The sequence below is a fragment of the Dermacentor variabilis genome, chromosome 2 (genome assembly GCF_050947875.1).
Source record: "Dermacentor variabilis isolate Ectoservices chromosome 2, ASM5094787v1, whole genome shotgun sequence".
NCBI lineage: Eukaryota > Metazoa > Arthropoda > Arachnida > Ixodida > Ixodidae > Dermacentor > Dermacentor variabilis.
This window is the reverse complement of record NC_134569.1, coordinates 48,518,346-48,543,568: the sequence shown is the minus strand read 5'-3', so window position 1 is coordinate 48,543,568 and position 25,223 is coordinate 48,518,346. Positions and strand designations below refer to the sequence as shown.

At 45.3% G+C, this 25,223-nt stretch overlaps 1 protein-coding gene across 1 annotated transcript in view; it reads right to left on the bottom strand.

Annotated features, from left to right (window-relative positions):
- LOC142571804 (hemicentin-2-like) overlaps positions 1-24,478 on the bottom strand; it is a 309,978-nt gene extending 285,500 nt beyond the window's left edge. Inside the window, exon 1 of the mRNA XM_075680429.1 lies at positions 23,657-24,478. Coding sequence (XP_075536544.1) covers positions 23,657-23,786 — 130 coding nt within the window. The 5' untranslated portion in view covers positions 23,787-24,478. The remainder of the gene's footprint in view (positions 1-23,656) is intronic.
- Positions 24,479-25,223: the final 745 nt, after the last annotated feature.

Here is a 25,223-nt window from a genome sequence, read left to right as displayed (position 1 = left end):
TGCTGAAATGATGAAAAGATGAAAGCGTTACCTCCGAGACCTGTATGTCATCACAGACGCAATAATTCCGGGTGATTACGAATGCGTGCATATATATAACGCTTTCTTGCGCATAGAAAAGTGAGGTTGCTCGTAAATTTAAAACAAGTGAGGCGTAATAAGCACATATACAAGAATGCCTCAAGCCACAAGTACGAAGATTATGTGAATACGCGTAGTACTTATCATTCACCTGGTAGTTTAACGGTAGAAGCACCATAAATCCCTCTATCACTTTTAGTGAGAAGCCCTGCATGGATAAAACTCCATGGGCCTGCGAGACAAATTGGTAATGGCGCGTGTCTCCTCAGAATATCGCGCCGATATTTTCCGTTTCTCTATTCCTATCTTTCTCGCTTCCCTATCTGCCTCTGTTCCTATCTCCTTGCCTCTTACTCCCACTCGGAGTAGCAAATGGAACTTTTTTATGGTTAACCTCCCTGCCTTTCATCCGTTTCTATTTTTTTTTATCATTATATGAATGACAATACAAAGGTTCTGTAGCGGCATAGACGTCCAGGAAGATGAGGACAACGGCGGCTGGCTAGGAACAGGCCATTGCCTAGGAAACGAAGCCTGCGCGCGGCCCAAATCACGAGATTTTATCCGCCGAGGAATGATCGTCAGCTATAATTAAGGCCTTCTGCTCAGAAAAAATATACTCCTGCTTATTGTGGCTCATCGTCATCAGTGATTTTGAATGCCACAGTTCCTTCGCTTCATCTTCTCATTACTCTTTTCTTTCTCCTTTTTGTTTGTTGCTTTCTTTTTTTTTTTCAAGGTGGAAGAACATTTTGTCGTAAAACGTGATTCCCCCATGTGTAGCTCGCCGCCATAAACTTGTGCGCGTCGTTCGTCCTCCAGCGACGACGGTTCTTATCGAGGCTTGAAAACCTCTCTCTGATCAAGAAACTTTCGTTCCGTTAATTTTTTTTTTAATAATTACCCCGAAACCCGGCCGGCGCCCACGCCTTCTCGACGCAGACGTCGTCTTTCGTAAAACGACGATGCCCTCGCCGTCGTCGCCGAGTGGCAGGCGGTTGGCAGCTGCTGCTGGCCAGCGGTCGAAGAGTGGGAGCGGGTTGGGGCAAGAAGCCGGGCTGTGGCGCGCACGGAGCAGCCATGGTGAGCACTCGGAGAGGAGCGGTTAGCGACTCCCCATCAATTATGCACGACGGGGAGCCATAAACGCGGTTAACCCGACCCGGCACTACTAGCCGAGACTGCTGCACAGTGGCCCGACAACCATCGGGACGGAGACGGGGAGGGAGGCGGCTACGTGAAGGGTAAGGCGCCGATGCATTCGTCATGGCGACGAGTGAATCGAGACGGCGACACCCCATGCTCGGCTAGACGTGTCAACGAGCGTGGCGGCGTCGACTCGCGGTGCGAGGCCCGAGCGGATGGCATCGCACGCTTGCGATGCGACGCGAGCCTGTGCGCCTTACGCCTTATAAGCATAGAGTTTACTTCCTGTAAAACTTACAAAATGAAACTCTGGCGCCGGGATCGTTCAGTTAACGCAGGAATTATGGTTAGTGCGTATACATTATTCAGTTGTCTTCGTGCGTGTGATTTCAGACGTTCTTGACTCGGATTGTACTTACTAGGCTTTATCTTCCTTAAACTTGAAAGCAACCAGATTTCTCTTCTTTTTTTAAGCGCGAGAAGGCAACAAGTTTCTGCTCACATGCATAATCACTGCGAATTGTTGCAATCAAAACGCGATGTTTTGTTGAATATGATCAATATTACAAGCTCACAAAGCCGCTTGAAGGTACAAGGACGAACCCTAGACATATCTGTGTACCGCCAATTCCAATGCTGGCCGAACCGTCGCACCTGAGTTCCCTCTAGTAAATTATGTCGCAAGCTAGGACTAAATAGGCACGAGTGCGCGCAGTTTCGGAAGGTTCGAGTACACTGGGCAGTTTTACGGAGTCACAGCGCGTGTACGCTTCGTTTGAACTTGACGTACGCTCTTGAATGTTGCCGAGGCACGCGTGATGATGGCCACCGACTCGCGTTTAAGCGAAGCGCGCTTGGTTGATGTCGGCCGGGTGGTCGGAACACGCCCGCGGGATAAATCGCTTTACGCCCACATTGCGTCCGGCGGTTTTGAGAAACGGTTTTCTCGCAGCGTGTGATGGGATGGAGTGCCGGTTGTGAAGGCAGACAGATGGACCGTGTGGAGCAAGTTGTGTGATGCAAACGTTTGGATGCGGACATGGCGGAAGCAAGCCGCGCACTTGCCACGTGCGGCTGGCCACAATAAGTTGCCGAAATGTTGAATCTGCAGAAAACGTCAAGTACATCGTGAACCAGGCATCCCACCTGGAGCTAGCAACCGCGCTGCCAGTGTATTATGCACAAGTTCCGACTGCGCATTACATTTTCAGGCCGCGTCGTTAAACATAAAAAAGTATATTGCTTCTTTCTTACCGCCTTCTAAAAGATTTTGTGGACATGTTTAGATTCAAATAAAGACTGCAAGCGTGAACTTGGCTCACGGAGTACCCCTCGCCCGACTCCATACGCATGGTACAGTCAACTATTACTTATTATCGCGTGTAAATTGTCCATTCAGAAAATCTCACTATGACTGCACACGTAATACTGCAGCCGCAACTTGACTCGCACGCTTTACACGTTCGATGGCGCAATCCTTTGAGCAGCCAAGGTGTGACTACAGCCAATGCACCGTTATACGGATATGTATATATATATATATATATATATATATATATATATATATATATATATATATATATATATATATATATATATATATATATATATATATATATATATATATATATATATATATATATATATATTGCGGCAACGTTTCACATACACATTCACGTATGCAAACTAACATACTGCAATTGCAATCCACATTTGAAACAAAGGAAAAGGTTTATTCTCCTCGTAGGACCTCCTATAGTAGAATACAACTTAAAAAAAAAAACAGCAGTTGGCAACCAAGGCACACGGACCGCACGGGGTTGTGTTACTCCGCCAGCCAATCACAGAAGCAAACAAAATCGTCGTCATGCGGCCTTTTCAATGTGGGGTCGTACTTGATACCTCCGGAGCGTATGCTGTCCTTGAAGAGTCTTTTCATTGGCGGAAGCAATAAGGTGTGCAAAAGACATGGACAGAGTGGATGGAATCTGAGCATTTCACTGTTCAAAAGTATGCGGAACACTTCATTTCACTGCTGAGCCCGTTTTACTAATGAAACTTCACTGCCAACTGAAGTGAATCTTGACAATAAATAGTTGCAGCGAAGCAAGCCCTTTATTTCACTTCAATAAAGAATTAGGCTTTCACCATTTCACTAGAATAAATACGGGAAAACGTATAAAATTACGCACTAAAACTTTATTTTTGTGGTTACCGCCTTATTTGGGTAACTGGAAAAGTTTTAAGTACGAATTATTTGCAGCCGCGCGGAGGAAGTGCGGCTGGCGGTTATGGGGGCGTGGGTTAAGTTGTATCCGACCATAATACCTCTTATTGCAGGAAAGCCAGCTTCAAGTTATTTTGTCAGTGAAGTACGTACGCGGGGCGAAGCGAACGAGAACTGCTCAGCAATACCCAGACATTACATCACATTAAAGACGCAATGCCAAGTGAACAAAAACTGCTGAGCAAAACCGAGACATTAAAGAACATTAAAGACATTAAAGTTAAAGCACACCCAGTGTGCTTTAACTGCTACGTCTGGCAGGAAAGCCGGCTGCATTGCAGATTGAGAAGAGCAGTCTTTCGAGTGGGTGGCACACACTAACCCCGGGGATTATAACCAGGTAGCCAAACTGAGAAATAAGAAATGCAAACGAATTAAAGCAAATGTTTGAAAATAGGTAGGCTATAGAATCTAAGAGACGTGGGTGAAATTGCGCGCAATCGCTTCTTTTTTCTCCACGGCATGGTTGTCTAAGAGAGTCTCCGTTTACCCATCGATCGTAGCTGTCAGAGTGCGCAGGGCGTCCGTTATTTAGGCAGCTGTGTTTTGAGCCGCATCGCTATAGTATTGCACACATACGGTTGTTCTTTCCATTGCACGTTTAACGATCGCCAGCAACAATTATCTGCTCTCGTCAACGTTTACGGGCCACTTTTTGGTCGGCACCAAGGTCTTGGGCGGCATATTATCCAACGCAACTAGATCTAGTATTGATGACCTTGGCTATATGCCGATGCATGCAGACTCGATCTGTTTACGCATGACTAACCTGGTGGAACACGTCCGAAAGGGACATTTACTTTAACCATGTTGCAAGCACTAACGACCTGCCTCACGTGTCATTCCAGCTTCTGTCGAATAACGAATACATGCCACGTCTCTGTCCGCGCTTGAAGACCGCGTATAAACTCCATGTCGCGGATACGTTGCGGTTGTCCTGGCAACACCATACCACAGCGACACCGCGAGACACAACCAGACGGCTCAGCATAACGAGCATTATATCCATTTTTATGTAAAGCTCAATGATCGGCCTCGCGTTCACTAATAATGCTACGCGCAAGTGCATCTGTCACACACTAATGAACAGTTGCGTGTCTATATATTGCCTGTACGCTGCTTGTAAACCGCTTTTCTTCGCTGGTAAACTGTATGAAATTATACGATCACCCGCCGCAGTGGCATAGCGGCTATCACGTCGCGCGAGGTCGCCGAGGCGGCTGCATTTCAGTGGGCGGCAGGGCTGCAAGGCCGAAGTTTGCTATATTGAAGCGCGCTCGAATTTTACCGGCTCTGCGGCGCAGTTTTCATGCAGTCTAGGACGGCTGGTCGTTCTCCATTTGTGTATCCGGCTCATTAATCCTTGTCGTGTTTATCTCTATGTTTGGTACACCCTATCGCCCTCTCAGCATGGCGGACATTGCCCTGTTTTTCTAACCATGCATCTGCACACCATTTCAGAAATTCCTCCGTGGCCATGAGATCACCAGCAGCCGAGCTCGCTCCGTATTAGGGCTCACGTCTTCCCCATTCCTCACAAAACGCGCACTTAGAACCTGTCACATCATTGACCCTGTCGCACGCATACTGGGCATTCATGTACATTAAACCCCTATGCGAGGACCTTCTGGCCTCGCTGACCGAATCTTAGGACACTGGGAGATACCGTGCCCATATTTTATTTTTCCAATTGACCTTCTTGTTATCAAAATATGCGCTTTTGGGTATTACTTGAAAACCCCTATTAATTTATATTTAATTGGCGTACGCCCGTTATTGCATAGTGTAGGAGCGGGCTTTTTCCCACAATAATTTAATTTATATTCTAAGAAGCATAGAGTGAAAGAGAGATTGAGATGAGATAGAGAGAGAGAAATAGGAGGGGGAATGCAAGAACGCCCGTGTGCCGTGCATTAGGGGCAGGTTAAAGATCCCCTGGTGGTGAAAATTAATCCGGGGTCCCCCACTATGGCGTGCCTCATAATCAAATCGTGGTTTTGGCACACAACACCCTAGAATTCAACCTATACAATCGCTGTACATACATTAAACGCATTTGAACATTTCTGTGAAGAAGCACGAATTTTAAGCGGGGTTTTTTTTTTGGGGGGGGGGGGGGGAGGAGGTGCCACATTGGGTGCAGTTATGTGAACGCGACCCACTGCTATCATTTGTATTTATATGCAGTTCATTTGTATTTATGTGCACTCGTAGTCTCAAATGCGTGTCATGCTCAAGTATGTTTAACAAGGATAGGCGGGCTAGTTGGTGGTCGATATTGGAATGCATCATGTAACCGCACAAACAACAGCGGACAAAGGAGGAAACACACAGGACAGGCGCGGAACATCAACTGAGATTTACTCCGCGAAATCCTTCTTTCCTTCTCGTTTCCTTCGTGTTTCCTTCTTTGTCCTTTGTTGTTTGCGCGGTTACGTGATGCACTCAAATATGTGCGTGTAATATGTGAGCTGTGTGTTTTGTTTAGCTGTGCGTCTCTCCAAGATTGCCCCGCATCGCTGCCTTGTCTGCATGCTCGGGACTAATTATACGTATGTGTGTCGAGACCACGCCGTGGTCGGAACTCAGTACAGTGTGTGGCACAGCCTTTCCTCTTATTTTGGTACTGTGTTCCAGTGTGTCTAGTACCCCCTACATGCGGACTTCACTTACTCCCTTATCTAGCTCCGCTCTAGGTTTACTGGACTGGCGATGATACTTCTTATTTTACACTATGTTTCTTATTACTATTACCTTAAAAGCAGCAGCCGTAACCATTATCGATGACATCTATTTTTTTTTATAGGCGTAATCTTCTCTTATGCCAACCCAACAAGGGAACAAGTCCGTCCGTCTGTCCGTTCGTCCGTCCGTCACGTAAGACGATCGCTTTCAAGGTAGGGCCCGCAGCAGCGAGCGAATTCACCTTCGTCCTGCCTCTCGCTTCAAAGCAAACTAAGCGGCGAGAACACAGCACAAACTAAGCTATCAGCAATCGGCGCAATCTGTCCCCGTCGCAGATCGCTTTCAAGATAGGGCCCGCGCCACACGCAACCGCCGCCGGAGTACGGTTGACAACGGTTGATGATTCACCGCGGATGGTCAACGTGCTAAAGAGCGATAACTGCTTATAATGATCGGAACATCATCCGCGCACCTGGCACCGCCACCTGCAGTAGTTTGCTTGCGTCATCGATTCACCTTGCGCCGCCGCCCGCAGCAATTCCTGTCGCCGCAGCGCTGTCGTTTATGCTGGACCCATCGAGTTTCGTAACATAGATACTGACACCGCGCTGCCTGGAGATGAGCAAGTGGCACGATGCTTAAATGTATACGCATACTTATGCAACTCCCTAAAGTGTTACTGCGTGAATTGTGAATTTTTTTTCACTTGGACACACACCCTTCTTTATATATATATATATATATATATATATATATATATATATATATATATATATATATATATATATATATATATATATATATATATATATATATATATATATATATGTATATATGTATATATATATGGTATATACATATCTTTATGGAATCGCTTACCATCAAACATAAGATCACTCACTTCGTTCAATTCCTTCAAAAAATCCCTTAAAGATTTCCTTTTGACGCATTGATGCAATTATGGTTCCAAATGTTGTATTTATTTATTCTTATCGCTGTTTTTCTTATGTTTTGCTATTCACATGCTTGCCGTTACTTTTAGTCGTTTTGTTTATAAATGCTTCTTTTTATGTATTGCTTCTTTTATGTCTGTTGAAATTTTTATACGTATATATTTTTAGCACGCTAATGTTGTTACTTTATGTTCATTTGTGTCTGCTGATTATATTTTTCTCTATTTCGTTCTGTTCCTTCTTTATATAATTTAAAGGTTCTGTTGTACGCCCATTTTGTTTTTATTTGTTGATAGTAATACTGTACACTGTATTCCTAATCACGTTTCTGTTGTTGCACTTTACCTGTTTGTTTCTCTCATTGTACATTTTGTAAATTTTATTTCTGTCCTGCCACCTATTTAATTTTTTTCTTATATTTACCCACCGAGGGTCCCGGTTACAGCCTTCGACTTTGGGACCCTCATCTGTAAAACAAAAATGTAACCATTTCCTTTTTTGTAAAAAATAAACTTGATCTGATTTTATGTGATTGTATATATATATATAGTTCATTTGCTTGGTCTATTTAAGCTCATAGACTTCCAAACCGTTAGTTTGTAGGCCCATTGTTGGCGTTAGCTAAAAAAAAAAAGACAGAGAAGTAAGTATGCGGCGATAACTGCACAAGTAATCGACGTGAGTGCCGATTGCTCATTTTGATATAATTCTCAGTTCAGTGCACAAAGTCAGTCTCTCTCTACCACATTAGCATAATTACACGAAAAACCCTGGCGTACAGGTTATATACAATAACACCCCCCAAATGTTTCTATTCATCACCGCACAAAGCTCCGAAGGCGCCATTCAACTCTTTCAGTTGAAATATTAACGCGTGTCCCAGATAATCCGGCGTCCTGCGTCGACCGTCGGAATTTTGAGAATGACAGCCCACAAAGAATCTCACGCAAAAAAAAAAGCACCGACAGCGCACACGTTTTATGTTAGATCTTCACAGAGTGAAATATTAAAATAGCAAAACAGTCACAGGAGATCGGCCCTCGCAAGAGAACGCGTTTCTACCAGAAAGCTCGGCTTCGTGCGTGCGTAGCGTTCGCCGCCAGCGTATTCCTGTAATTATTACGATGAGCAAAACGTGAACAAGGTGAATGCAGGAGCCAACGTTTCGACAAGTGGACTTGTCTTCTTCAAGGCGACATATGCTTTCCTCGCCACAGTATATATATAGGTGGCGAGGACCTATATACACTGTGGCGAGGAAAGCATGTGGTCGCCTCGAAGAAGACAAGTCCACGTGTCGAAACGTTGGCTCCTGCATTCACCTCGTTCACGTTTTGCTCATCGTCTTGAATTTCCATCTCCCGCATTCCCCGTCTTTTCTCTGTAATTATTACGGTAACATAAGCTGCAGTTGCCGGGAAGCCTGAAAAGCAGTCGGGGATCTTTGAATGCTATCGCGTTTCACTCATAAAGGCGAAGCTTAAGTGTCCTCCACATTTTTCAGTTCATCAATCATCAAACTTCATTAATTTACCAATTTAACGTCGTTGATAAACAGGTGACGTATTTTAGGACTTGTTGCCAACCTTTCTGATGAATGAAATAATTAATTTATGAGATTATGCATGCCGTTCTCTACTTACGCCTTCTCCTCCACTCTCTGCAGCAGCTGCGCTAGAGCCGGCATTTCCTCGTCCTTTATGTTTCTTTCCTGTATCTTCTTTTTTTTTAAAGAAAGACTTCTAATAAAGAGGCGCCAGGCTTCACCAGAACGCTCCTAATATGATTGTCTCGGTCTTTAAGCAAGCGTGCGTGGGAATAACGTATTATGCTACTGATTCGTTTACTTTTGATGTCGACATAGCTACAATGCATAGCAGCGACGGCGAATGTCACAAGAAAGTCACCCTTTTGCCTTTGCAAATGGATTCTGCCCCAAGAGCGTCTGATATGCGACTGTCGCTGGCAGGACCGCGAGCCGTTCAACTCGATGGCGTTTTGATGGTCCAGGCATGCGCTTTCAATCATCGGTCATGACGTGGCTTGTTTGTTCTCGTCTAAGCTATGTCGCGAAAGAAAGACAAATAGCACAATTCAATAAATGCTTTTTGAAAGGAGCATTTGGTTTGTCACATACATTGGCGGGAAATGGGGCCTTGAGAGAATAAAGAAATAAAGGAAGAAAGCTGAAAAGCGGGGAGGTTAACCAGATGAGAGTTTCCGGTTCGCTACCCTGCACTAGTGTGGTGGAAATGGGGTGGGGCTAGAAAAAGAGAGATGTAAACAAGCAACAGAAACATAAAGGTGTTTGCAATATATGTGTTCACACGGGCCGGTGTCTGGCAAGAAGCGCAGTATAACGTTAGTGCGGCCGTTATGACGTCAGCGCGGCCCCTGTCCAAAGATCAAAGCCGGGCGAGTTGGTTTTGGCGAAACGTAGTTGAATAACCCTGCAAAATTTCGCGCGCTAAAGGACGAATGAGGCAGAAAAGTGTTTTACCAGTTCTCTTTATTCGGCCCTCTCATAGATTTGTACTGTTTTTTTTTTACTACATTTCACCAAATCAACAAGCCCGGCTTTCATGTTTAGTATAAAGTGATCCCTAGGTTAAACATTTCAGTTCGTCGCCCTGACCGAAACAAGTAATCTCGTCCAAACGTTTGCAATGGACTTACGAAGCGCCCCTGGGACCTAGTTCACATACATTTACATGCATGTTTTCATTTTCCAAACAGCACTTTGTTAACTTTGTAAATGACGCGGACCGTCGTTCTAGCCGTGATTACTGCTTACCGATCGCGTGTAGTGAAATTTCACAGCGAGATTGAAGATGCAAGAAACCGGTTTCAAAGGCCATGCTTTTGTGTACTGCAGATACCGGAAGCTATAGTTTCAGGACACGGAAACACGTCGTGATAGCCATGTTTTGTACACCATCTGCGGGATGACGCGTTAAAGGACGCTAAAGAGAAAAGCGATTTGGGCCGTCTTACTAAATTATAACCTCCTACACTACCAAGAAAGCCACTCCTGTGAAAAGAGACCTGGTAAGCCAGTAAAGACGCAATAACAAAATATTGATGTCGATGCCGCCTTGAAGTTCGCACGCCAGCTCGACGCTACGTTAACAATTTTGGATAGCGTGTTCTCGGGACTATACTCGGGCATATCACGAGACCTTTGCAGGACTGTCGATGGTACGTGAGGGGTGCATAGAATATTCTTGTCTGTATAGGTCGGGACGTAATTTAATGATTAATGGCACGATTAGAGAGTTTTGTTTTGCTTGACACAAAATGCGTTACAGAGATACGTGACATGTTTCGACCTTTGCGCATGCGTACTAATACACCGCGAATTCAGCAGCCGCTGAGCAGACGACGCGGCGCCGATAAACCCATCTCCATAGGCATTCAGCCCTTCAATTGGTTAAGGAATCCTGCTGCTTCCACAATGCTGAAAATGACTTTTGAGATGGAGTATAGATAGAGTAGGTGCAGCGGTGGCCTATAGGTAGAGCATCCGCCTCGCGTGCAAGAGGACCGTGGTTCGGATGCCGGTGCCGCGCAATTTTTCACCGGATAAAAAGAAAGGAAAAGAAGATCCGCGTGTTGGTAAAATTGCATGAACAGGACTGGAGTGCGGCCTGATCCTGGTGACCAAAACCAGTAACCCACTCCCTCACCAGAGCAGGATTGGCCACCCTGGTGCAGTACTTGGCCACAACCTCCTATATGAATACAACAATCGAATCCCGGCCCTCAGTCCCCAGCAGCTGCGAAGCAACTGACCACGGCGGCAATCAGACCTGCAACGCAGCAGAGGTTGCTAAGAATCCCTGGCTCCGGACAGGCCGCCATTGTAATCTGAACCTGGCACCTAGTGAGGCGAGTCTAGCAGTGCTATTGGAGAAATTTGAAGGCGGGAAATGGGATATAATAGTGCTCAGTGAAGTTAGAGAGAGAGAGATGCAAATGAGAGAAAGGCAGGGAGGTTAACCAGACTTAAAACCTCCGGTTTGCTACGAGGACAAAAGAAGCATATACAGTGCTAAAAAGCGGGCACGTCTTGTGCTACCGGGGCTTAGCGGAGAGACGAGAAGTAGGAGTCGGATTCCTGATTAATAAGGATATAGCTGGTAACATACAGGAGTTCTATAGCATTAACGAGAGGGTGGCAGGTCTTGCGAAACTTAAGAAGTACATATTGAAGGTCGTACAAGTCTACGCGCCTACATCCAGTCATGATGACCAGCAAGTCGAAAGCTTCTGTGAGGACGTGGAATCGGCGATGGGTAAAGTCAAGACAAAATACGTTATACTGATGGGCGACTTCAATGCGACGGTAGGCAAGAAGCAGGCTGGAGACAAGTCAGTGGGGGAATATGGCATAGGCTCTAGGAATAGCAGGAGAGAGTTATTAGTAGAGTTTCCACAACAGAATAATATGCGGATAATTAATACCTTCTTCCGCAAGCGGGATAGCCGAAAGTGGACGTGGAGGATCTCAAAGGGCGAGACTAGAAATGAAATAGACCTTATACTCCGTGCTAACCCTGGCATCATACAATATGTGGACGTGCTCGGCAAGGTGCGCTGCAGTGACTATAGGATGGTAAGAACTCGAATTAGCCTAGACTTGAGGAGGAAACGGAAGAAACTGGTACATAAGAAGCCGATCAGTGAGTTAGCGGTAAGAGGAAAAATAGAGGAATTCCAGATCAAGCTACAGAACAGGTATTCGGCCTTAACTCAGGAAGAGGACCTTAGTGTTGAAGATATGAACGACAATCTTATGGGCATAATTAAGGAGTGTGCAATAGAACTCAGTCAGACAGGATGCTAGTAAGCTATCGCAGGAGACGAAAGATCTGATCAAGAAACGACAATGTATGAAAGCATCTAACCCTACAGCTAGAATCGAACTGCCAGAACTTTCGAAGTTAATCAACAAGCGTAAGACAGCTGACATAAGGAAGTATAATATGGATAGAATTGAACATGCTCTCAGGAACGGAGGAAGCCTAAAAGCAGTGAAGAAAAAACTAGGAATTGGCAAGAATCAGATGTATGCGTTACGATACAAAGCCGGCAATATCATTACTAATATGGATGAGATAGTTCAAGTGACTGAGGAGTTCTATAGAGATTTATACAGTACCAGTGACGCCCACGACGATAGTGGAAGAGAGAATAGCCTAGAGGAATTTGAAATCCCCCAGGTAACGCCGGAAGAAGTAAAGAACGCCTTGGGAGCTATGCAAAGGGGGAGCTATGGGAGCTATGCAAATGTCTTGGGAGCTATGCAAATGTAAAAATACTGAAATATATCTATAGCGGCTCCACAGCCACCGTAGTCCTCCATAAAGAAAGCAACAAACTCCCTATAAAGAAAGGCGTCAGGCAGGGAGATATGATCTCTCCAATGCTATTCACAGCGTGTTTACAGGAGGTATTCAGCGACCTGACGTGGGAAGAATTGGGGATAAGAGTTAATGGAGACTACCTTAGTAACTTGCGATTCGCTGATGATATTGCCTTGCTTAGTAAGTCAGGAGACCAATTGCAATGCATGCTCACTGACCTGGAGAGGCAAAGCAGAAGGGTGGGTATAAAAATTAATCTGCAGAAAACTAAATTAATGTTTAACCGTCTCGGAAGAGAACAGCAGTTTACGATAGGTAGCGAGGCGCTGGAAGTGGTAAGCGAATACATCTACTTAGGGCAGGTAGTGATCGCGGATCCGGATCATGAGACCGAAATAATCAGAAGAATAAGAATGGGCTGGGGTGCGTTTGGCAGGCATTCTCAGATCATGAACAGCAGGTTGCCATTATTCCTCAAGAGAAAAGTTTATAACAGCTGTGTCTTACCAGTACTCACGTGCGGGGCAGAAACCTGGAGGCTTACGAAAAGGGTTCTACTTAAATTGAGGACGACGCAACGAGCTATGGAAAGAAGAATGATGGGTGTGACGTTAAGGGATAAGAAAAGAGCAGATTGGGTGCGGGAACAAACGCGAGTTAATGACATCTTAGTTGAAATCAAGAAAAAGAGATGGGCATGGGCAGGACAGCTAATGAGGACGGAAGATAACCGATAGTCATTAAGGGTTACGGACTGGATTCCAAGGGAAGGGAAGCGTAGCAGTGGACGGCAGAAAGTTAGGTGGGCGGATGAGATTAGGAAAATTGCAGGGACAACATGGCCACAATTAGTACATGACCGGTGTAGTTGGAGAAGTATGGGAGAGGCGTTTGCCCTGCAGTGGGCGTAAACAGGCTGATGATGATAGATAGAGTTATTGCGATAACAATTATACGGACACTCCAGGCGCATGTCTGCCGGCGCCGTGAAGTTCCGTATAAAGTCTAAGCGCGATAAAATCGTCGCCTTGCTCCCTGTGCTTGTATGTGCGATTGAAAGCGCGCGAGGGTGAGCCGGCGATCGCGGCTGAATCTCGCGCACGCAAGTGAGGGAAGCGGGGTACGTTGACGCGCGCCGTCTTCTGTCGCCCGCAAGGATCCAGGAGGAGGACGGGGGAAGGGGAGGGGTGTCGTTTATACTCCGCTGTCTTTTGAAAGTCACCTGCCCCGGGGACAGAGCCCGGCCGCGTGCTGTGTTTGCGCGGCTGAGTGCGCGTTGATGCGAGACGCAGTACGAAGGTCAATTCGCTCGCTGCTGCTGCCGCGCTTGCGCTCTCCAGCGTTTTCACAGCGAGTTCCCGCGGTCATCGAGTGAGATGTGTTCCTGTTTGCTTATGCGCGCGTGACCCCATGCTTGTAATTTATTTAGTATGCCTAAGTTTACAAGCTTGGACGGACAATAAAACTACTTTCCTTACTCCGTATAGTTAGCTGTTCACTAATTTGCTATCGCAATCAATGCATTACCTTTCTTGAGAAAGTGCGACTTTCATTTGTCGTTAAAGATAGACTTCGCTGTATTAAAATGAGTCAAAGACTAACTTGGGAATTTTCAAAACTATTATTTAGCGACAATGTTCAAAATGGCGAAAAAACAATACTTTGAAGCTGGTGACGTCATATTGACGTACCAGCTTTGGTGTCTCATTGTGAAACTCAAAGAATGAACGATGACATTTTATTTTATATTCTAAACGTTAGGCTATTACCGTTGAGTTAACATGCATGAACTTTTGAAAGAATAGATTATCGCCCTAGACTTATTTATGACTTCTCCTTAGTGCATATTTAACACCGCGCATTGTAACATCGAGTGCGTAACACACTGAGCAAAGCGCAGCTACTTTTTATAGCTGACTTAGGGAACAGGCATTTTTCGCAACGCCTCGAAGTTCGCAAGCCGGCGCTTCCTTTCTCTTTCCATTCTCCTCTTCTATCGGACACATACAAGATGGCGTCGGAAAACCGTCTGAAGCGGTCGCGTAGAAAGGAGAACCGTGTCGGCGCTTCCTGAGGATTGCTCGCGAGAGATTGCACCGCCGGGCCTTTGCACATCGAAGGAATGTAAGGAATGTCCAACACAGTATCTCGATTCGCTCTTAAACGCCGAGCTTCCTTGTTTTCTTTATCTTATAGTGGGAGAGCTCCCATTTTTCACTGAAAGAGCCCAGCAGTTCTGTATCTCTCTCGGTTTGTTTTTCTCTCTTAGCTTACTCCGCATGCTATAGCTCAAGCTGCACACAAGTTTAGTAAGGTCAGAAGCAGCGTTTCTTCCCAGGAAAGAAACCAAGAGCTCTTTTCTTCTCCAAGTGGACCACGAAATGCTTTACACGCAGATACGGCACCGATCGTTTTGTCTTTAGGTGCTTAAGGAACAATACCTGACCAGCTAACAGAATAAAGCTGCGAGATTCCTTGCAGTATTTGACTCGGAAATAAAATACGAGCTTGTATAAGAGACATGACTAGATAAGCGATGATACGAACGCATTCTACCGGCGAAAGAGAAAAAAAAACGCCGTTCTCAAATTGCACTGACCCTAGCAGCGGCCCCGGTAAGCCCTGCCCAGGCGATTATTAGTGATTTTCATTACTGCTCCGCATTCGCGGTTCCTCCGGAAAATACATCAGCCACAGGTGCCTTCCCACTTAGTGGATTTTGATTTATGTTTCCACCCTCGTTATATATATATATATATATATATACATATATATATATATATATACGCGCCCTCTATCGACGTTGTGCTCAACCAGCGTGCGTGCGTAGCGTTCACAGGTGGGATCTCCACTGTATAACTTCGTCTGCTCGCGCAAACGCGTCGGCAGTGACACAATCACGACGATGGCCGGTATCCTTTTGCGAAGGAGTTGTACTGCACGACAATGTTTATGGCAAGTTATCGTTGAAGAAAGCGTCACAAGATGCCCCCGCCAGTGCCGCTGGTCTCTGATATACGTCAGTCCGACATATGTACGCTGCGCTCTCTGTGTTACCCGCTGCGGTGACTCAGTGGCTAAGGCTTAGCGCTGCTGAGCACGAGGTCACGGGTCCGATTCCGTGGAGCTGCATGACTCACTTCGTAGCGTCTCTGCAGGGTGCCCAATCCCAGCCCCCAAGAATAAAGCCAGTGGGAGTTACTCTTCTTGGACAGAACGAGCTCACGCACGCGCAAGGATATACTTGCACGTGCAGTGACCAACAGCGTTTCTGACAAAAGATCACCCCGTCTTCTGTTTATCGCTCCATCTTCGATCCGGTATATGTATGTCCTATTCTGACATGACGAGCACATACTCATCATGATTTGATTCAGTAAAGTATAAAAAATATATATTTACACCTTAGTGGTCGGCCAGCTAAAAGTGTACGCAACTTAAATGAAGAAGTACACGATGGTTGCCCATGCATGCCACCGAGACTGCGTGGCTATTAATAGGACATCCTAGCCACCTGTATTTTTTTTACGTCGCGCCTATCTTGTTGCTCAAAATTAATTACCCTATGTTTAATTATTCACGTAATTAATGACCAAAGCTCTTCAGGAGGGCATTTAAAAACACGCTTATGAAGTGTTTCTTATAAGATAACTTTATCACCTTTTGTTTTATCTCACTAATTATGCGAAAATAAAATGTATTCGTAAATTTGTTTTCGTAATTCACCGAGTCGACTCAAGAGTCAGGGCCAGTGGCTCTCTACTCTTCCTTTTCACGCTTGCATTGCTCTCGGTGGGGCACGAATATTATGTATTAGATGAAAAACAATGCAGCCGAGTGCTTGCATAGTTTTCAGTGGGGAGCCTAGCGCACGAACTAACAATATTGGGTGCGAAATTCTTCTTGGTTCGCATAATACAGCGGCTATGCCATCTGTGCCGCTATGTTGGATGAGGATCTCGAAGCAAGAAATTAATTCCTCCTTAGTGGCGAACACTTGAGGAAGGCAGGCAGGACATTGCAGCACACATGTACACATGGTTGTTCATATGCGTAGGCTGGTAAATTATGGTGCCTTGAACCGTTTATCAACGAAACGTTCGAATCTGTCCGGTTATCAGCACTGTGTTATTGTGTTGTTCTTTTTCTATTTTTGAAAATATATTTTACACTCATATGGAGAAAGCTACACACAGTTGACCATGCTATCCCGCGTTGCTACAGTAAAAAAGAAAGAAAATATCTCGTTGCGCTGCTCGTTAAAGGTTAGCATGCAGAGGATTTAGTTTAGTTCGGAATGGAAATAGACACAGCGTACCGTAGGCACTAATAAAGCGATTTGACGTGTCAAGAACAGTAGATAGAAATGACGATATGTGATTCGCAGTCGGTAATTAGCACGCCACATTTTAAGCGCAATAGATATTAAGGAATGTATGCCGTTTCATTTTTAAGATGGAGAAGAAGAAATAAAAGAAAGGAAAAGGAAAAGGGGCGCATGATAACGCTTCTTGAGCAAGAGCGTCAGCTTTCTCATTACCTTCAATCCCAACATGCGAAGGAATCCACTGAAACTTCACTTTGAATCCCATGCTTCTAAGGGCTTCAATAACCACCAGGGATTGCTTAGTATACCTCTTCCGAGGTGGGCCACGACATACAGAATGGCACTGCACTGTTCTGTGTATGTCTACACGCCAACCTGTCTGTGTAGACTTGCAAGCGGCTTCGATACGCTGTGTTCAAGAACTCCAGCGCACGAAATTTTGCTTCAGCCATTAGGATGGTACGTTTCGCTGGTAGTTGAGCTTCTCTGACGCTGCATGTAACACCTTCAAAAGACCATGATTGGTACTGACGACTGCGTTTAGGCCATTCAATACCTATCAACAGTCGGAAAGTGTTCAGCGCCACGTTTAAGTGGGAGCGCGTTCTTGCTCGCAGTAGCCGGAGAAGCACACTGCCTGCGGAGTATTCTCCAAGCCTTAATAGTTGAGTCAACAAGGCTTGGGATGCCAATAGGCGAAGCGGAAGAGACTCGGCTCCGTTGGTGACCTTCTTGTTGGAATCCTCCTGGGGAACACCCATCGCCATACGAAGTTTCTTTTTATGTACTGCCTCCAAGCCTTCGAATTGGCTATGTGATGGTGATAGCAACGGCAGCTGGTAGAAAATGCGGTTTGTAATCGGTGCAGCGTTCAGTTTAAGCACAGACATGGGATCATTACCCCAATGTACATCTGCCTGCGGTCTACGGGCCTTCACGATAGACTAAGAACGCTACCTCCTATACCGCTTTATAGTGTAAGCGTTTTGTTTGTGCTCGTCTATCTTTCTCTTTTAATCCCCTTAGTCCTTCCAGCCGTGCCGAGTAGAAAACACGAACTACCTCTGGTTCACCTTCCTGCCTTTCTATCTATCCTCTGTCTACCTTTGCGTCCAATTCACCGTGCAATTAGCGTTCGCTTCATAAGTGTCACCTTTGACAACAAGCTATTCTGGCGACGTATACGGCTGAAGGTGTTGTGACAGCATTAGTTCAAAGGCATCATTTATTCAACTCGAAAAAGAGTGAGTTGCTTGCCATTAGCTAAGAAAACATTCGCAGACTATTACGATACTCCCTAATGCGAAAGTGTTTTCATTTCGCGATATGTTGGCTGGCGCGGGCAATCTAGTTCGTGCGGCACGTTGGCAATGGAGCGAAGTGCGCCACGATTGCCTCGCTAATCTGGGAGATTGCGAGAGCCAGCGCATGGGGGGTGACGCGTGTGCGCGGTTCGCAGCAGCCGCTGCCGTCAGACCTCGCAGACGACGCGCGCTACTCTCGCGCCATCTCGTAGCCATCGTCGCCGCACTACGCTTTTCTTCTCACGCTTTCTCCGTGCCTTCCTCCGCTTTCCGCCACATGGTTCCGCTGCACCCTCCTCTGCGCTTTCCTCCTCGCGTCTTTCATTCCCCGCTCCGCTCCGCGTTCGCTTTCATCCTTCGCTGTGCTCATTCGCGCGGTTGCGCCGAGGTAGGACGAGGAACGCCGACGCTTGCTGCGGGAAGTGGCGCCTAAGAGCTGCTCTCTAAAATTACATTTCATGAAAGCGTGTGCTAAATTACATCGTGAAATATCGAATCTACTGCACAGATGACGTCAAACGAGAAGAGAACGAGAAAGCAAAAGTGAACACCCTCATACACTTAACCTTGGCCATCGTATGCCCCCACGGGTTGATATAGAACGATTGATCTATGACCCCCTCCCCCCCGGGATTCTTCAACGAGCGCCCGGGTACGCGAACGTTTTCGCATTTCGCACCCATCAAAATGCTGCCGCCACAACAGGGAGTCGAACCCTGGACCTCGCGCACAACAGCTATTGAGCCGTCGCATAGGGTGAGGTGCTACAGGACGCAGTGAATCCTATTCTCTTATTGTGCCTTATACTGGACAGTGCGGGCGACGTTGACCACTAAATTATGTCGTGCCTACTGATATGCTTGAAGAGGGAAGAAAAGCTGCTGAAAGCTTGTCAGCTCCACATAGGCGCCCGCTACATCAATCGCATTGTATTATGGGAGCGGCCCATCGCAATTCGCACAAAAAAATATATGACGCGGCTTTGATTCCTGGCTTTCCTGCGTATAGAACTACGTAGAAAAGCCTGGTTGGAAGTTTCATGGCCAACCAGAGTAACGGGCTATCTACCAAGGGAAGGGGAGCAAGTATATTGGGCCTGGTAAATATGCCAGCTTGTGAAAATTTGCGGCACATGATTAACGCAGCTGAAACAAGCTGGATATTAGTCGAAATCCTTGGAAGAGATAATTTCGGTCCTACAGCGAACTTAGCAAGATCATGGTGGTGATGATGACGATGTTGTTGTTGTTGTTGTTGTTGTCGGAGGAGGAGGAGGAGGAGACGTCATTACGTAGCAATTGTACGGATTGATTTGCGTGCACAGCCAACCCGCCGCAGCTCTATCACCTTTACCAGCACGACAATCATCAAACGGAGAGCATCGGTCATTTTCATATCAGTTGTTGATTGCAGCGTACTGTCAGCATAAACTCTCGCGCGAATAAATCATGCACGACTAGAATGCGTCCTTACGCATGCAGCTTCACCTGGCATTTTTAACGGCTGCTTGATTTGATTCAGCTCCCAAACGAACATTCGTAGACCTGCACTACGCTTAGAAATAACAGCTGTTGAGTGCTTTCACGTCGCACTACCCCGTAATTACAGGCACGGGTGTTCCAATGTGTCTTTTTTTTTCCCTCTGCGCATTTTAGTTTATGCTGATAGTACATCTGTAAGTTGCGTCAAGTAGTAACTAAAACAAAATGCCAGTCCTACATTTCGGTTTTGCGCTTTTCACGAAACCATCACGAATCGCAAGATCGAATTCTACTATTCACCGTGCCTGTTAGCATTGCGTTATAGTTTTCGTGCCTTCTTTCTCGATTCTACATCATCTCCAGAAATATGTATGTATGTATGTATGTATGTATGTATGTATGTATGTATGTATGTATGTATGTATGTATGTATGTATGTATGTATGTATGTATGTATGTATGTATGTATGTATGTATGTATGTATGTATGTATGTATGTATGTATGTATGTATGTATGTATGTATGTATGTATGTATGTATGTATGTATGTATGTATGTATGTATGTATGTCGAACTAACTTCTGCAAAAAAATGAATTTCCGCTATAACTGAAAGGAAAAGTGTAGTGTACTCTATGCATTCTATTGGCATGACTTGAAACTTGAAGGTTAACAAGGACGGCTGAGAATAAATTAGGGACCACACAACGAGTGATGAAACAGCGGCCATGGTCATGTGACCTACGGGGATTCACACTATTCACTAGATAAATTGCGCACACAGTGCACCAAATGCCGTACCTGTGTTTATAAAGTGCGATTCACTGTGACCGTGACATAGCTAGGCTTAAAGCTCCATGCTGGCTATGCAAGTAGCAGCCGCTTAATTTTTCTTCTAAGGCAAAAAAAAAAAAAACAATACAAGTCTGCAGGTGCTTATGCACAAAGTCTTGTTTCAGCAACCGCCACAATGAGGTTTCAGGACAACTGTGTTCAAGATAGTACTTCTTTTATTTTTTACCAGATAGGCATTGTTATCGCGTTATACCTGCATCGATTAAGGACGCTCAAGTATTATGCATTTAAAAGCAAACGCCCCGTCATGTATAAGCGTTCACTGCACAAACATTTTCGATATCCCCGAAGCACGCCTCTTGGATGCACTTATTTCTTTTTTTCTTCCTATGTTTAAAGAACAGAAAGATTGGAAAGATGGTAGACCCGGCGTTTTAAGTAGACCGACGAGTAAACCGCCTTTTTTTTCTTTTTGAAGACTCTACAAATTCTGCTTCCTGCGCACTTGAATAATAAATGAACCGTTCTCGCGCTTTCAGAGATAAACGTTCTCTAGTCCACTAGCGTTAACTGAAGGCGGCATAATTGAATTTCGCGACTGAACATGGTCATTAATGTTGAGCGCGTGCGAAACAATACCTGACTACAGCTCCGCTCGATTTCATTCCCTTCTTAGGTGTCCCAGCTGTCGACTCACGCAAGAAAGAAATTAAAAATTTTCACCACTGAGTAATTGTCTCGAGGCACACACACACCGCGTGTTAGTGCTGGGAATATTACCACCGATACGGGAAGAAGAAATAGAACACAAGAAAATCAACTGGGAGTAATTATTGACCTGAAACTTAACTACACCACTCATTATGTTAAATTCATATGCCGAGAAATGCATTGTGTTAGTAGCTGAAATATTCGTCGTACGGAAGGCATAATTATTCTACCGTTGGACACGATAACGCAAATTCTGCAGCTGCTATAACTAAATCATTTAAGCTATACCTGCCAAGCCTCCCAAATATATAGTAAAATTTACAATTTTGGACTTGTCCTTGGATACTGATTATTATTATTATTATTATTATTATTATTATTATTATTATTATTATTATTATTATTATGTTTTCGTGGGGCAAGGGTCAATGATGGCCAAAGAGCGCCATGAAATGGTACGATGTGATTTGACGGCACATTTAATGACAAGAGGTATTTGTGACATGGGGGGCTGTGTAGTGGCCTAAATGCACTCGATCTAAATTGCCTGAAATATACTGCACGTGTGTTAAAACTATTACAGTGACACGTGAGGTGTGCTGTGAAAATAAAAGGTAAACAATGAAGTCTTACACTTTTACGAATATTGCGTCGCTATTTACAAAAAAAAAATGAGATCTGTTCACGAAAAAAGTTCCGCATCTTCGTTCCCGAACATTTCAGTGGAAGTCTTTCGCTGCTGAAAGGACGAGAGAGGGTTACTTCAGTCGAGGAAGTTTGTAAACAGACAACTTCCTGAATGAATGGAAATCGGAAACAGCAAGTTTGCCAAGAAATGTACTGCGACTTAAAAGCTGCGTGTGTGATGCGTCTAACGGTAAGTCTACGTTAATAAAATGCGTACGTATATCTTAAAGTACGCGTGTCTGGGGTAATCTGCAAAAAAAAAGAAAGAAAAAGAAGTTAGAGGAAAAAAACATTACATGCTACCCCCTCCCCTTCCTTAGTGTCATGCCAGCAGAACTTTACGAATTTTAAAGTTTACAGGTCGTAAGGTATGTTTAATCTTCCTTTTATGAATGTTGTAGACTGCTAACGTTATTTCGAAATTGATATTACTGACAGCATGTTTTTTTTCTTTTTTTTCATGAGACAAAATTTATTTCTTTTTTTTTGCTTTAAACGCTTTTTTTGTTCATTTTAGGTTTCTCTGTACAAACCTTTTTGTGGTAATGTTATATATTCAGCATTGCTGAACTATAATGTTGGTTACTCCTAATAAATAATAAATATGCGTTATTGAAAGTAAATAGTTTTTAACGCTAGCACCAGTTTAGTCAAACGTCTAAATAAAGAAAAACGTTCAGAGAAGAAACAAAGAAAGTCAAGGAGGTCAGCATCTACTTTACTAATCTGTATTTTATTTCGCAATTAGTAATACAGAGGTTGAATATTATGCGATCACTAAACGCCAGCAGCGACTAACATATTCAATATTAGGATTTGTATATTGTATAACCATACCCAAGAGTTTTTTAGTTAGCAACAATGCAATCCATTTTCTTTAATATTAGCAACACTGTTATGCGTCACCAAAACCAAGCAATAAATGAAAAGACCGTTCCGATAAAATAAAAATAGGTAGATGGTAGGGAAAGGGTCTGCATCGGTATTGCTGTACTCTCAACGCTCTCTGCAAATGAATATATGCAGAGGTTGGGCGCCACGTGATTGTACTGCACGCCATCATGACCAGTTGAAGGCAGAAAATAAAATTAAGAAAAAAGAACAGCAAGCAAGTATGCTATTTCGATTCTGAAAGGCAGACATAGCAAGCAGGGAAATCTAAAAATAAGGTGTCTGCTTTTAAGTACATTCTTTGTACTTAGGAAGCAAAACGATGCCTCCTTTTCTAAAACTTCAACCATTTCTTTTTTTTAAACTTATGTCTCGTTGCATATACATACCCAATCTAATGATTTTATACGGTAACACAAAACGCTTTATACAGTATGTTATGACATAATTCCGGATTATGCACAGGGGGCACACGGGACTCAGTATTTTTTTTTTTGCTATCAAAATTATTTTTTGCGTAGGGTGGTTACCGGCTCACGTCACTTGGCTATAATATTCAGAGCCTCAGCGACTGCCTGACACGCATTAGGAATGTTATCAGAACTAAATCTATCAATTCGTCACCTTTCTATTGTATTTCTGCAGCGCTATCCCGAATTGTGTCTGCAGAACCCATTCCCAGAGCATCCCAGCCGAGAATGAAATTCTAAAAGTGGCAAAAAAAAAAATTGTTTCTCATTCACATTCGTTTTCTTTCTCCGCTGCATGCGACTACAGGTTGTCGTGATTCGCACACGTTTGGTAAACAAGAAATGAAAAATGACCCTTTCCCACTTCGAATTCTTGCGCAGCAAAGACCTTATGACTTCTATTGTTTGGAGGGCATGTTTATAACTTGATGTACTTAGACCAAAGGAGAGATAGGAAAGCAAATGCGCTCACCTGGCACAGACTCCCTCGTTGTCTCTGCCAGCACGGCGGTGTTAATCCACGGCAATTCCGGCAGCAACATCAACAGCAGTATCAACGTCACCGCACTGCGAAGCCATAACAGCGCCGAGTTCGCCGGCATAACAGCCGCCGGCTACTCCACGCTTGCTGGGTACGGCGCGTTCCCGCTGCCTTCCACAAAAACGGGAAGTCTGCGTGCTTTTGTTTCTTTCCTCTTCTTGTTTTTTCTCTCCTCTCAAGGTGGATACCCTGGAAGCATCATCGGCGTTCAACGACGCCTTGTCTTGTGCTCCGGAACGAGATAAAGCAGGTCCGAGTGCTGCGGTGATATCAGAAGCCGTCGACGAACTCCAGACCACACGGACGAAAACCACCAGCGCTGTACAGTATTCTCTGGCGTTTCACCGAGAGAGGAACCAGAGCGAAAACAAAAAAAAAAAGACTGCACACCTGTTGAAAGCACTCGATGGTAATGACGGGGGGCTCAGGAAAGCGAAGCTCGTGATAAGGCAGGTGTTGGACGCTCAGATGCGCGCGCAATTCTCAAAAAAGCTTCGAACAAACCGAAACTAGCGGCGGGAGCGAATGTTTATGAAAGCAAAACTGCGCCTGGGAAAGGACTTCCACGCTTAATAATAGAGTCGAAGAAATCTGAGGAGGCTCGAAGCACGCCGACTCGGCTGACCCAGCGCCTGACCGGCGATGTCGGCGTGCAGCCCCCCACTACAACGTACGCTACGACTGCTTGCTTGAAGGCGCGCGCACGCGCTCCTGGCACACTTTCGAGGGACGAGTCCGTCGCCTGCGATGTCGTTCGGCCGAAAACTGCCGCGCCGCGTCTTTTTGTGCGAGGGAACAGTGGGGCGAAGGGGGGAGGGGGGAAGCGAAAAATAAAGGGAAAGAAATTCGAAGGAAAGAGAGAGTGCGAGAAAGATGCGACAGTGGGGATGAGAAGGAGGATTGGTAATGGGGGTGTGCCCCCATCCCTCCCTCTCTGCTTTTTCGGGACCCTGCCACTAGATGTCCCGCACGATGGCTTGGCACGGCCGTGGCGCCATCTGTGAAGAGGCGCTCAAGCTACGGCTGTGTCCGGTCCAGACCCGCACGCGTGCTTGGCTGGTACCCGCGCTTGGCTGGAAGTGACGACGTTTCGTCGGGGCCCCGTTTTCTCCTCCCGATCGTCCAACGCGCCGTTGCCTTTTTTTTTTTTCCTTTTCTTTTCGGTCTTCTCGTAACCTTCTTTATTGGCGGCATCGTGTTGGTGGTCTTCGCAGCCACTTTTGTTGGTTTGTGTGCGGGCATGCCGCGTTCCTAAGGGAAGGCGAAGCGCGGTTCTCTCTAATCAGCTCGTGTATCTTATCCTGGTGCAGCTAGAGGCAACTTTGGAGAAACCCGATCTACAAACAGAGCCAAGCTGGCTTCTGTGTTGTGCGGTGGCGGCGGCCGACGTTGTCGCGAACGAAACACAATTACGCCGAAGGCATGCGGGAAAGAGAACGCTCAAGCAGGAGGCGGGGGGGGGGGGGGGGGGGGGGGGATAGATTGGGAGCAGTTCGCA